We start from the raw sequence: 14,547 nt of genomic DNA on the forward strand, positions 1-14,547 counted from the left end.
TCAGAATAAACTCACACAGCTCTCTGTACCCACTTCCATCTGTCAGTGGATCACCAGCTTCCTGACAGATAGGCAGCAGCTAGTGAGGCTGGGAATACTCACATCCAACACACACACCATCAGCACCGGAGCTCCTCAGGGCTGCATTCTCTCTCCACTGCTATTCTCCCTTTTACTCAAATGACTGCACCTCTAAAGACCCCTTTGTCAAGCTCCTGAAGTTTGCAGACGACACCACAGTCATCTGCCTCATTCAGGACGGTGACGAGTCTTCTTACAGACAAAGAGGTTAAGCAGCTGGCGGTCTGGTGCAGTCACAACAACATGGACCTCAACACGCACAAAACTGTGGAGATGATCGTGGACTTCAAGAGAAAACCCCCTGCTCTCTCCCCATTCATCATCATGAACAGCACTGTGGCTGCAGTGAAGTCATTCAGGTTCCTGGGCAAAACCAACTCTCAGGACCTGAAGTGGGACAGTCACACTGACTCCATTGTGAAAAAGGCCCAGCAGAGGTTGTACTTCCTTCATCAGCTGAAGAAGTTCAACCTGCCACAGGCACAGATGACAGTTTTACTCTGCTGTTATTGAGTTGGTTCTGTGCTCTTCTATAACTTGTCTGGTTTAGGTCAGCCAGGAAATCGGATTTAGGAAGACTCCAATGGATTGTTAGGACTGCAGAAAGGATCATTGGTGTGCACCTGCCCAGTCTTCAGGACTTGTACAACTACAGAGTGAAGAAACGGGCAGGTAACATCATCAAAGACCCCTCTCACCACAGACACAATCTGTTTGCACTTCTCCTCTCAGGCAGATGCTACAGATCTCTGGGCACTGAACATCAGTTTTTTCCCCCATGCCATCTCCAGCTTAAAAAGCTAACATATGAATCATTATCTGTGTCCTGTAATTCTTTGTTCTGTAATTAATTTCCGTAAATCATTCTACATCTTTAATTACTGCTTTCTTATGTATTATGTAAATACATATGCATATTATTATTTATACAGTTCTATATAGAGTAAAAATGCACAAATCTGTACATAAATATCAATATACTGTTCCAGATTCTTTCACATTATTTATTGCTAAGTCTTGCTAAATGTATTATTATTTTTTTGTTCTCATGTCATATTAGTATGTATACATGCATGTTTATATGTACCAGGAGCATTAAAAAAAATAAAATTCCTCATGTGTTTGCACACACCTGGCGAATAAAGCTAATTCTGATTCTGAAAGGAGAATGTTTTTAAAAGCCATGCATTGTGTAACCTTAGGGCATAACATACCATACTACAGTAAATAAATAGATAGATAAATAAATACTGAAATTATTAGACTTCAGATGAAAAGTGTCGTCACATTTGTTAAATCTGTTATTTTACAAAACGTTTAAATTGACAAAATGTCCATTTACATGATACTCAAAAAGTGTAATGAGTTCAGGAATGGGCTGAGAAAGGAAATATTTTAATATCAATGTCTACCATCTGTGGGCCTAATTATAATCTTTATATTTCAGGGAGATGTACATTTCCTGAATAATTAACAATCTATAATATATACTTAACAATAAACACATGATGTGTTTTGAGATGTTTTATTATTAATGAATTCATTGGTGGTTAAGGACCTTTCCATCAGCAGATGAAGCCTCTCTTTCATACGCTAGTATACAAAAATGCTTCTGTCATCGGACTGTCCATCACAACAGCTAGAGCTTGACTGACAGTCCTTCTAGCCAATCAGCGTGCTACAAAAGCCACACGCGATCCCTCCACGGGGCGGGGCAGCACGCACAGCCCAAGGAACAGAGAGGCCAGACAAACGGTACATTTTCACATCCACCATCGTCTTTACGTCAAAACATTTAACAATCAGTGCGACGCGCTGAATAACACTGGTTCGTTGTGGTGAAAAACGCTTTGTGAACCCCGGAAAGCTTCTGCAGGGACGGCGAGCGGTGCACGAGGGATAGCGCGACCGCAGCGCGCGAGGTGAGGTTCAGAAACGGCCGGGGAAAGAAGGCCTCCCTTCAGCGCTCTTAGACCTGCGGGGAAAAGTGAAGAGCGCCGCCTGACGACCGCCGTACAGCGGGGTGGCTCGCTCAGGAGACAGCGGGGCGCGCCGTAAGCTCTAGCAAAATCTGAAGAGCGCCACCAACTGCTCGCCAAAAGGTGAGCGGCTCGTCTGAAACCCGCTAAAAGCTGTTGTCTGTTTGTACGGATTCCGCCAAGACCAGTGCTAGAAGTTTTGCATGATTCTCGGGTGTATTATCAATCCGTTTGCTTTTACACATGGATCTGTAACGTTACCACATTTGTAATTCCCGTCATATATTCTTCTTGATTTATTCATGAGGAGAAATTATTGAATTGTGGACTCTTTATATCACGGAGCCACCATATGTTACGCACGGACTTCATAATTATGTTTAATGCATAAGTGTCATTGGTTACCGGGTTTAATAAATGTTTTGATATTAATATATTCTGATAGTTTTATCTGATAGTGTTTACAAAAAGTAGGGTCACAGCTGTGAAACCTTATAAAACTAGTACAAATGTTACACACACACACACACACAGTAGGGTTTCATATCTTGTTCCTACTTTGTGTGACTCCAAGGCCCCCTTTATTCGCTCTTTGTATAATCTCGTATTTCAGTTTAACGTTGTACACCTTTAAGTGTCTTTTAGCAGTTTAATTGTGATTATGTTAATATAACTATATTTAAATATTTTTTTGTGTAATTTTGAAGCACTGTTCTGAGGTGGTCTTATGGCTATTGTATGATTTAATTATACAATTAAAGTGAAAATCAAGTGAAATTGTACATTTGTGAAGCAATAATCTCAAAGTTTTTTAATTTAAAAAAATAAACAGCATGTAGTCTTTTGGGACGTTTTGTCCCATGTCTCAATGATTATACATTATATTTGTAATATATTTATTATATTTGTAATAATTAATAGTCTGTGGGAATCTGTTCCTGAATGATAGGTTATGGTATCCAATATAAATGTGCAAGGCCAGATAATTTGTCTGGCAATGTTCTGACATATCTGTATTTCTCAAATTGTTGCTTTGCTTTTTTTGCAGGTTATTTTGAGGCTCAGGATTCATATTGAGCATAATAATGCATACTCAACCCAGTGACTGAGACTCCAGCACACCAAGAGATTTCACATCTTAACAAGTTTAGCACTGTGCAGTTACCATGAGTGAGGAATATGTGGAGCATCAGTACATGTGCAGTGAGTGCCAGCAGCTCTTCAATACGCTGGAGGAGGTGCTGGTGCATCAGCAGATCCACACCGGAGCAGAGGGGGACGAGGTCGAGGTCCTGCCGAGCCTTGAAGACTGTGATGCTGGGAAGAGCCAGTATCAGTGCCTGGAGTGTGGAGCCATCCTGAGGAACCCGGATGAACTACTGCTGCATCAAGAGCTGCACATGAGAGAGGCAGGCCAGGGTGAGGGCAGTGTTTAATGTATGTGCTATACTAGGGCTATATTTTTTGCATGCTTTGCACAGCTTGTCGGTGAACAATCTCTTTCTATGAGAAAGCGTGCAGGTGATGGAGATTTACCGCTGATTGCAAAACTGGCTTTACTGACAAGATGTGCATTAAATGTCGCATGTGATTCATAATGCAGCTCTATTGTATACTGTGCGTTTAGATGGGGAGTTTTTTTCAAATGCACGTAATCAGCACATGACTGCTTTATTTCCAGAGCTGTGTGAGGTCACAGAGGTGGATGCGGTTGATGCAGAGGTGCCAATCCAGTATCAGTGTTTGGAATGCCTGGCGCTCTTTGACACACCTGAACTGTGGTTGGCTCACAGACAGACACACAATAGAAGCAGCACCCACAGCAGCTTGAGCACTGACACAGTGAGTACATGCACACACACACACACACACACACACACACTGATAAAAAGGCTGGGTATCCATGCTGATTCTGATTTGCTCTCAGTTTGTTTTGATTAGATTCCAGAAATTCTAATATCAGCTAATAACTCTGATAGGGTGACAGAGTAATAATGCAGAGTAATAGAGAAATGTGTATCCATTTAAACAAATCAATTATTAATATCATCAAAACCGTCTACACCGTGATTGCCACTGTGTCTGGTTCTGGAGGTGCTCAACAAACAACTCGTACATACTGCAAAGTAACATATTTATCTTGTGATCTTTTTTCAGCGGTTTCTAATTTAATTGTGGTTCTGTTTCAGGAATATGTTCTTCAGGCAGATGGTTCAATCACTCCGGTTCAGTTGCTCAATGTTCAAAATCTAGTTCTGGATGAACAGAAGGCAGGCCAGATCCTGACCTTAGCCCAGGTCTGTTTACATACAAACAGCTGTACACATTACTCACACAAATACATTCTTTAAAGAGGGTTTGTTTTACACCATGATCTAATTAGGGAGTGTTGGGATAAAGGCTATATTTGATTTTTGTTCATGTCACAGTGGGGTCCTTGGTGGAAGATCAGGTTTTCCCCCTGGAGTTTCTGGAGTTTCAGTGTGACGATGTCTGGGCCTATTTCCACATTGTTAGGATCTTACAGGTCTCATATTTCCAAACTTACTTTTGTTGCCTTTACTTTCCAGGCTCTCCGAGAGCAAGAAACCCCATCTAAAACTGCAGCCCCTTCCAGAACTATGCTAGTATCAGCCAACTCTTCCCTGCCTGGCTCCACCTCTGCGATGCTCCGCCTACAGTTCTGCTCCGCCCAAGCCATCGCTGATGGTTCAGCTTCAGCTACTCTCCGCAAAGCCAAACTCCTCACCCCTCTCTTACCTACTGATCCTATCCGGCTGGACAATGGAACGACTTTGAAGTTCCTCCCTTCCTCTGGTCAGATGAACACATTAAATAAGGAAAATGAGGAGCTTTTAATTATCCATCCTTATGAGTGTTCGGAGTGTAATCTGCTGTTTAGCTCACCAGAGGATTTCCTTCAGCACCAAGGGGAGCACTTCTTAGGCCAGGACAAAGAGAGTGGGGACACTGGGGTGATGGTGGGGTATGAAGATATTTCTGAGGCTAAGGAAGATGAAGGAAGAAGTGATGGATCTGAAGAGGGCAGCAAAGTTGGCAAACTTATTGCTGGGAGGCGTACATACACTGCTCGCTCCGCTGGTTTGGGTTTGACGCCGTCACCCAGCAATCTTCAGTGCGAGGAATGCAAAAGAACGTTCACCTCTGCCAATCGGCTTGTGGCACACCTCCGAGTGCATGAACAAGGAACACACGAGTGCCCAGAGTGTGATAAAGTGTTTAAGAAGTTGGTGTCCCTTCAGACTCACATGAGCTCACACTCTGGTGAGGCTCGTTTTCTGTGTGTGGACTGTGGACATGGCTTTACCACAGAAATGACTCTTATGATACACAGGTAATAACAAAGACAAACTGTATTGTCAGACACCAAAACCTGCTCGGGATTTGGGTTCTCTGTCATCAAAACTAAATTTGATCTCACTTTTCTCGCTTTAGGAAATCCCATACATCTGAGCCCCTGCACAAATGCCCATTTTGTTCCAAAACCTTCACCAACATGACCAAGTTCTTGTACCATCGTCGCACTCACAGACTACGTGAGCCGACCACAGCAGTCTCTCAGGTAATAGTTGATATAATAAGGGAAATTAGCTGTGACATCAGTATGATATTGGCTATCAGCTAATATTAGAGATTTTGAAATACTTTAAAAATGTATCCGTATTGGTCAATATTTTATATATATATATATATATATATATATATATATATATATATATATATATATATATATATATATATATATATATATAATATTTTTTTTTTATTTTTACATTTAACAGTATTTGAGTGTTCATGCTCATTTCTTATATTATTACATTTAGAGGCCTTTGCCCTCATCGAAATTAAATGTAATCTTTAAAAACACTAGGGATGCACCAACATTCGATTCTGTCCAATACTGAAATATGATAATTATTTATCTTTATTTATAATCAATAAATGCCTCATATTAAATTTTTATTTAATATAATTTATTTAAACTTTCAAACTTAAAATCAGTTGTTTACATAATACAAGGGAATATAGGCATTAGGACATAATAATGCATAATAAAACATAATAAAACAACAATGTTCATAATGAAAACCAGACATCCATTTTAAGATTTGCTAAAGATAATATTTAAAGGTTTTAAATCATTTCAAAGTTCATTTGTATGTAGAAATAGAAAAAAATGGTAATGTACAAAAAAAAAATTATATAGAATATTTCACATTTAAAAATTCATAAATTAAAAAATCTGTAATTTCTTACGATAACAACAATGACCAGACATATTATTGATTCATAAAAAGCACCAATAACTTATTATTATAATAGATTTTTTACATATTTGCACCAAGGTCATGCAATTTAAGAAATCGCAATTTAAAAAAAAAAGTGTGTGTACAAGTGCTATAAATTTTATCCATACAAATTTCAGAACCTAATAATTGCAAAAAATCCTATTATATACTTTTTTCCTTGGAAGGGAACTGAATGTGAATGTTTAACTAAGAAAGAAAAGGTAAGATTAATTCAATCCTCTCCCCTCTGCAGTTTGTACTGGCCCAGCAGTCACCTCTCTCTATCATTCAAAGAGCAAGAGAACGCGAGGCTGCTTGGAAGAAAGAAAGACAAGCCGTGACTATTCCTCCTGTGGAGGATGACAGAAAAGAGTCCAGTGACACAGGTCCTGTGCTCACTGAAGGTATTGCAGTGGTTTCCCAGTCTTCAGAGTCAACAGAAAATGGGCTTCATGCTGAACCTTCAAACACTGAACAAACCCAAAATGGAGGGGAAATCCAGACAGATGACCCTAACCTTTCAACTGCTGCCAGTGTGGACGGAGGAGGAGAGGAAGAAAGGAAACTTGGGACTCTTGCTGCTGAGGAAGAGCCAAAGTTCCCTTGCTCTATTTGTACAAAAAGATTCTCCTCACAGGTCCGTCTGTTGCGTCATCGCCGAACGACTCATGCAACCGAAAGGCGCTTTAAATGCAACATCTGCGGGAAACCATTCAAGAAGCAGATCCACCTGCGAAACCACCTGCGCACACACACAGGCGAGCGGCCGTTCCAGTGCAGCGTGTGTGGGAAGACCTTTTCCTCTCTTGCAAATCTTTCCCGCCATGGACTTACACACACGGGAGTCCGTCCGTACCGTTGTGACATTTGCCACAAAGCCTTCAGCCAATCGTCAAATCTGCGCCAACACCGTCAGCATCTTCACAGCAACACAACGCCCTCACCCTGTCCAGACTGCTCTGCTACTTTTATCCGTCCTGCTAAACTTGTTGCTCACCGTTTTCTTCACCACCCAGGGGCACCGGCACCTTACCCCTGTCCTCACTGTTCCGAGGGGTTCTTGCGCAAGCGTCAGCGAGACCTACATTGCCTGGACGAACATCCCAACCTGACACAGCCACACGGCATCTCCCAGGACTCCCAGGTTAGCAGTCAACAGGGCGCGATGGATAATACAGAGCAACTAACCGCTCCTTCGATGGCGAGACCTAATCTGGATTGCACTGTTTGTGGCAAGAGGTTAAACTCTCCTGCAAATCTCCGCCTGCACCAGCTAAGTCACGGACTTGGGCCCGGCCGGCCACGAGGTTCCAGCTCTGCCACTGGGAAGTCTCACGCCTGTCCGGTCTGTGGAAAACTCTTTGGTTCAGCCTCGAGCGTTACGCTACATCAGAGAGTACACACCGGTGAGCGTCCGTATCCTTGTGCGATCTGCGGAAAACGGTTTCGCCAGAACACACACCTGCGGGAGCACCTTCGCACGCATTCGGGCGAGCGTCCGTTCCGGTGCGAGTTCTGCGATAAGGGCTTTGTGCAGAGCATGCATCTGGCAGAACACCGGCGTACACACACGGGCGAGCGGCCACATGCTTGCGGTGAATGTGGAAAGACCTTCAAGACGGTTTCGAACCTCAGGAACCATCGTAAGATCCACACTCGCACCCAAAAGCAACAAGAGCCAGAACACGACACAGAAGCAGTGATCGCAGAATGTAACACAGCAACCGTTGCTGTTCTGGAAGCTTCTGAGATGGACCTGGGAGCCACGGCACCAGCCTTCTGCCAGCAAGAGGTCTTTCAAATACAGACTTCCAACCTAACACAGGTAGGAAGCTGTCACTTTTGTGTGCTATAGCTCAGAATTTAGATTCCGAGGTGTTTATAATCAAAAATCTACTGCAAAGGTTGAAAAAATAAAAGGGAATCGAATCCAATTTTTTTGTAAGACGCCCTACTGTGTGAGTTTGGGTCTTTGCTAGTTCTGCATATACATTTTTGGTGCAAAGAATAATGGTTTATATATTTTTTTTCCAACCTTTCAGACTCCGGGGACTCCCACTATCATGTGTAACGAGTTTGGAGAGACTATAGCCATCATTGAGACAAGCGGAGACCTGGCAGAGGCCATCGAGCTGTACCACACGGCACTGGAGAGTGGCATCAGCATGGAGGCCATCACTGTGGACAGCCTGCAGTTAATGTGAGAGAAGTGAAGAACAGTGCTGCATTCCTGTGGCCATCATCTTGGAGATTTGAAGATTGTGATTAAAAGAAGCACGTAAGTGATGTCAGATGGGTCAGGACAAGTGTAGAAAAAAAAACAGGGTATTCATTTCAATTTAAGTCATTGAACGTGTGAACATGCGTACCTCAAATAGCCACTCCAGTCCATCCTCTCAGATATTTTTCAGCCTTATTTTCAGAGGGCTGATTTTAGAGGATTCATGTGACAGCATCTGATCTGTGTTAAGATGGCTTACAGTCTGTCTTACTGATGACACTTCGTGACACTCTTGTTGTGACATTTGGACAGAGCCGGATGGAGAGTATAAAGGGTATAAGAATTACACTCATGCACAGTAATGATTTCCAGTTAACATTGTAACCTTCAGTTGTTGCAAAGAGGTAGTTTAAGGGCATTGACCTGAAGAACAGAACAACACTGAAAAGGGAGTTCAAAACAAGTGTGTGCTCATCATGGACAGAAGTTATGCACAATCACCGCAACGGACACAGGATTCCCATGTGATACGTCTCATACATTTCTCTGTCTGTACACTGAATGTTTGTAGCATTTTTAATGTTATAATTCTGATATGGAGAAGTGTTACAAATAAACAAACCGTTTCTCTGTTTCCCTTGTAATTGCTTTGAGGAAATGTTAAAACCACAGTAACCAGCAATCACCTTAAAAGGGATAGTTCACTCAATATTGAACATTCTGTCATAATTTCTTCACCCTCAGGTTGTTTAAAACTTGCAGAACAAAGAGAAGATTTTTTTTAATGTTTCAATGTCCTTAGTAGATGTGAGTCAAATGTGGCCAAAAGGGAACCCCAGTAACTTTAATTGTATGGACAAAAACCACACTGAGACACTTTTGTGCTCCAGATAAGAAAGAAGTCCTACAGCTTTGAAACGATTAAAGGAAATGATCATAGAATGTTCTTTTTTTTTTTTGAGTCAGCTGGAGTAAATCACTTTAACTCTGTTCTGATGTTATATGGAATGCTTTAGTTTCTTCATACTGCAATTGGCTTTTTTACAGGCAGCAAATCAAGAAATGTGATAAACTAAACCCAATACACCCATAATACATATGGAAACACCCAATCATTCATTAATTCGTAATGTTCACCTCTAATAACTTGATGTACTATTCAGCCATTCAGAACTCAAAACTTCACACACAAATGTAGATCGGTGAAGTTTTACACATAATTGTTTTGACTTATAACGAAGAGTCTGTTTCTTTGAACATCTATTTATTTGTTTACTGAGAGATACAGTTCAAATGTAAAGCTTATCAGTATAAAGACTTTCTCGGATATGTAAATCAGCAAAACAAGGTAACACAATAAGAACAGTTTCTAACCATATTTCTTTATTTCTCCTTTAGTTATACAATTTCATTTCTTGTTTACTGGCTTCGTTTCTTCCAATGAGGTTTCTGCTCTTTATTGTGATTATTGAGTCGTTGGACTCTTACTGTATTTTATGTACAACAAAGACCAGTGCTGCAAGAGAAGAAGATCACCATCTATGGCCTCCCAGTCTCACCTCACAGCCTTAAAGTGATTGAGGAAAGAACGATAAAGTGACAGGAGGAGGAATGAGAAAGGGGAGGAATGTAAGTGGAAAAAAAATATTTAAAAATGTACGACTTCCAGAAAGATGTTTGGAGTGTCTTAACAACAAAGGCTTATGTAATTACTTCCTGGTAAGAAATAAAACATATTGTGAATATCAATATAAAGAGTGAAAGAAAAACATCTAAAAAAAAGAAGGTAGTGGAAGTGCCTCTAGGTGCGAGGGTGAACTCATCCCTCCGTTTCTGCTAAAGAAAGAGTATATTAATAGGAATACAGTATTAATAGTGATATAGGTTATAAGGATCAGATCCACAAGAACAACAAAGCATTAATAAGAACAGTACAGTAATAATGAGATTTTATAAGATAATGACCTTTAGCATTACGTGTTGAAAAATCAAGTTTCTCTAAAAAGTTAACAAAATTCTTATAGTAAATTCTTAAGAATATATTCCCAACATTCTCATTGCTCCATGCTTCACCAGCTCATGAAAAGTTGAATAAAAAACAAAGGAAGGCGGGGAAAGAAATGTTTAAATACGTGGAATCTCTTAATATATGGTTAAAACATAAATCAATGGCAATAATGTGCCTGTCGACTTCCCTTCCACGACCTGTTTCCTTCATGGCTAGCCAATCGGAGGCCTCGGAATGACTCCAGTTTGATTGACAACCACTAAAGCCAATCATCGGACAAAAGGCTTACGAATGGCAGCGCAGCTCAGAGTCCCTCACTGAAGGTTTTCAGTGCCTTAAAGCTCTCTGGGAAAAGTCTTCAAAATGTAAAACACCACAGAAGACGAGAAAATATTTAAAATAAAAGTACAATAAGTCTTCAATATCACTTAAACTCAGCCAATGGAGGCCCGCCTCACAATGACTGGCAGTAACCCAAAAAAACAATTAAAAAACACCTGTGGCCTAACTACAGCCAAACAGGCCTACAAAACACAAGAGTCTGAAACGGGATGGGGTCCCCTCACACGTCTGGCCTTTCTAGAGGCGTCAGCAGCACTGTGACTTCACTGGCGTCCAGGACAGGCCCATAGTCCTCTAGTTTCAAAGTCCAAAGGAAGCCTAATGACTAAGATAATGCTGTAAATTAAAGAGTGTGCATTTAACAGTGTCTGTGATTATGTAGGCAAGTGTCTGAATGTGTCAAAGTCAAGTTTTCAGAAGTCAACGTCACGTGAAATACTGAGAAGGATCAAAACCCCAAAGCGTTTTGAGGCGTCTCCCCTCATCTGCTCCATATCAATGAAAACTCTGCTCTTGCTTTTCTCTCCAAGTCCTTCGGAGGCGGTCATAGAAGAGACAGGACAACAAATGTAGATCACGCAGAGGTTGAGGGGAGACATCTGGTCTTCAAGCCATCCGTCTGTCCATCAACCTCATCTGGTGGAGTCCTGTGAATCGTCAGCATTTCTGGGCTCCTCCGAGCTGTTCTGCTCACCCTCACGCTCGGCCTCTTTTTCCTGAGGCTCTGCCCCTGCAGCTATGTCACTGGCCGCCACCGCTGCCCCAGAAGGTCCAGGCAAGCAGGATATATCTGAAGTGCCGGCCAATTCCGACGGAGCTGCTGTTTGCATGATCTTTTGCCGGACCTCTCGGATCTTGAGCTGTAAACAAACCTTAGTGGGGAAGATATCAGCGTATCGCGCCTGGAACGCAGCAGTAGCTTGAGCTATTGAATGAAGGAGAGGGGCGAGAGGGGGAGACAAAGTCAACATTAAATGGAAGAATTTATGAAAGGGATTTTTATTTATCTAATGCTGGGGTTTTCGGCTTTCATAATCTCAGAAGATGTGCCACTCTGTCAACATAAATCACAGCATGAAGCTCTTGAGTCCTGACTTCAGTTTTGTTCTCTTTCTCACACAAAGTCATCGCAAGGCATCAGAAGTGCAAGTGCTTTTATGTGATATATTTATGGAACTCTCTGAAGCTGCAGTCGATTCTTTTTGTAACTGCGTTATACTGGAGAGTATAATTTCTCCAGTTTTGTTCAATAGACATGCTCGGAGAGAAGTGATGGTGAGAAAATTAGATAATGTACACTTCATTCCTTTAATATAGTGAACTATGCGCTAGGCTGGGCGATTTTTACCAGAAATGTGGAAATGCTTTCCACAGGTTTATTAGACCATGAGAATGAATTGAAACATAACGTTTGTTCACAATTAAACACCACATTTTAATTTAGGGTCCCAAGAAATCCATTTTATTTTCCGTTAAATTCTGTTTTCCATTTAGCTTTTTGTGTTTTATTAATAATTTATAATCAGAAATGGTGTCTAATAAAGTAAATGAATGAAACCTTAAAATTTAAATTTAAATGAAAATATAACAATTAACTTACAACAAAACCTTGCATATTTTTATCAAAATAAAATGCTGCACAACAAACCTGTGTGAATTAAAACATGGATCAAAAAAACTTGGTTGTACGATATTTCTTAAAAATAATAATATTATTACTTAGAAATATATTAGTAATACAAAATATTTTTTCAGTGTGTATTTGACGGTAGTTTTTAATCCTTGCAAAGTGACTCAGACCTGCTAGATGCATCTTTTGGTCATAAATAAAACAGATATATAATAATAAAGTTATAAATTGTAATAGATTAAGAAATGCATTTGAAACATTCATAATATACATTTAATTTATATACTTTTATTATCATATTTTTTTGGGGGTTTGTTAAGATTCCATTAGTCTTGTATTTATCCCAGAACCCCTAAATCCATGGGTCTAATGAATAATGTAATGTAAATAGCATCTGTTTTTGTTAAGGTTTGTGCTGTGACTGGTCTGAACTTCATTTGACTCTTGTTCTGTCTGTAAGCTGTGTGGGTGGTACAGTGTGTGCGGTACCTGAAGGGAAGAAGCCATGCTCCTGGAATAGCTGCATGACAAGAGCTCTCCTCTGATCAAGAGTTCTCCTGAGAGAGGAGTAGGGCACCTTATCAAACTCCAGCTCCCCCAGCACGTCCTCTCCATCTGTACCAGATAAAGCAGCTGAAGCAGGATGATACAGGCTGCAGAATGATGACGGTTCTGTGGGTGGTGAAGTGTTACCTGGCCTTTCAAAGGTGAAAATGTCCCCTTCACACTTTGCAGCGCTTTTAGGTGTGTTTGGCTCTGAACTGCAGCTAGATCTGCGGCGGCTTTTCCTTTTCGGAGAGATTGGATCTTCTGTGGATGAGTCCAGGTCTGTATAAAGGAGGATTTGAGGGCTAGTTGATTTGATTTGTAAGAATAGACTGACCCAATATCATCAACACGGAGTTCTAATTCACACTCATTCATCGGAGAGGTCTGAATCTTACTCTCACCGGTGGAGTTTTTCCTCTTCCTGCGGTAGCTGCCCAGTATGGCTCGTGGGGAGGTGGCCAGACTCTGCAGGGTTGGAGAAGGCAGAACCTCCTCTGGACGGAATTCTGGCAGCTTTGCGAAGCGCTCCTCAAAGTACACTTCTGACAGGACCCTGCAACACATTACCGATCACAAGATTTTGACTACTCTATACATGCAATGGGGTCACATTACCGTATTTTCCGGACTATAAGTCGCACATTTTTCATAGTTTGGCTGGTCCTGCGACTTATAGTCAGGTGCGACTTATTTATCAAAATTAATTTGACATGATCCAAGAAATGAACTAAGACAATTAACCAAGAGAAAACATTACCGTCTACAGCCACCAGAGGGCGCTCTATGCTGCTCACTGCTCCTGTAGTCTACACTGAAGACATAGAGCGCCCTCTCGCGGCTGTAGACGGTAATGTTTTCTCTTGGTGCTTGGTTCTAAATAAATGAGACTTATTCTCCAGTGCGACATAGTCCAGTGTGACTTATATATGTATTTTTCCTCATCATGACGTATTTTTGGACTAATGCGACTTATAGTCCGAAAAATACAGTAATTGTTATGTTTTTATATATAGTTTTTTACATTTTTGCCTGCAATTTTTCACCATTAAAAATAATTACTACCAACATATGATCAATACAGGGCTGGACATAAATAACATCTTTCATGAAACATACTTGTCAACAGAATCAAACGGTCGTTTGAGTGGTGGGGGCCGGGCTTTGACTTTTTTAGGTGGTGCATCTTTATCACCATGAGACTGAGGCGGAGCAGGATCTGATCCAGAGGAAGCAGGTAATGGAGAAGAAGGGTGGGAGTCCTTCCATTCAGCCTGGGTGGAGCGAAAAGAAAAACAGAGTGAGCTTTATCACAAAAGAAATCTTTTTTTAGTTTCGACTTCATGCTTTTAGGCAACTAACACACTGATTTAAAAAACTAAACTGATTGGGTTTATAATGTATCTGACAGTCATGTTAATGATGCTAAC

General features: G+C 41.0%; 2 protein-coding genes across 2 annotated transcripts in view; one reads left to right on the plus strand and one right to left on the minus strand.

Moving 5' to 3' along the window:
• Positions 1–1,561: 1,561 nt before the first annotated feature.
• LOC113059986 (zinc finger protein 574-like) lies at positions 1,562–9,223 on the plus strand. Its single transcript, XM_026228729.1, has 9 exons — positions 1,562–1,836; positions 1,949–2,183; positions 3,109–3,479; positions 3,742–3,902; positions 4,250–4,357; positions 4,631–5,415; positions 5,517–5,643; positions 6,624–8,195; positions 8,413–9,223. The coding sequence occupies exons 3-9, from the start codon at positions 3,227–3,229 to the stop codon at positions 8,572–8,574; spliced, it is 3,168 nt and encodes a 1,055-aa protein (XP_026084514.1). The 5' UTR covers positions 1,562–1,836; positions 1,949–2,183; positions 3,109–3,226; the 3' UTR covers positions 8,575–9,223.
• A 611-nt stretch (positions 9,224–9,834) lies between these two features.
• The window catches only part of LOC113059985 (protein capicua homolog), a 37,388-nt gene continuing 32,675 nt past the window's right edge, over positions 9,835–14,547 (minus strand). Inside the window, 5 exon segments of the mRNA XM_026228728.1 lie at positions 9,835–11,866; positions 13,061–13,186; positions 13,265–13,399; positions 13,516–13,673; positions 14,237–14,391. Of these exon segments, the coding sequence (XP_026084513.1) occupies positions 11,574–11,866; positions 13,061–13,186; positions 13,265–13,399; positions 13,516–13,673; positions 14,237–14,391 (867 nt within the window). The 3' untranslated portion in view covers positions 9,835–11,573.

Source organism: Carassius auratus, chromosome 41 (assembly GCF_003368295.1).
Source record: "Carassius auratus strain Wakin chromosome 41, ASM336829v1, whole genome shotgun sequence".
Lineage (NCBI taxonomy): Eukaryota > Metazoa > Chordata > Actinopteri > Cypriniformes > Cyprinidae > Carassius > Carassius auratus.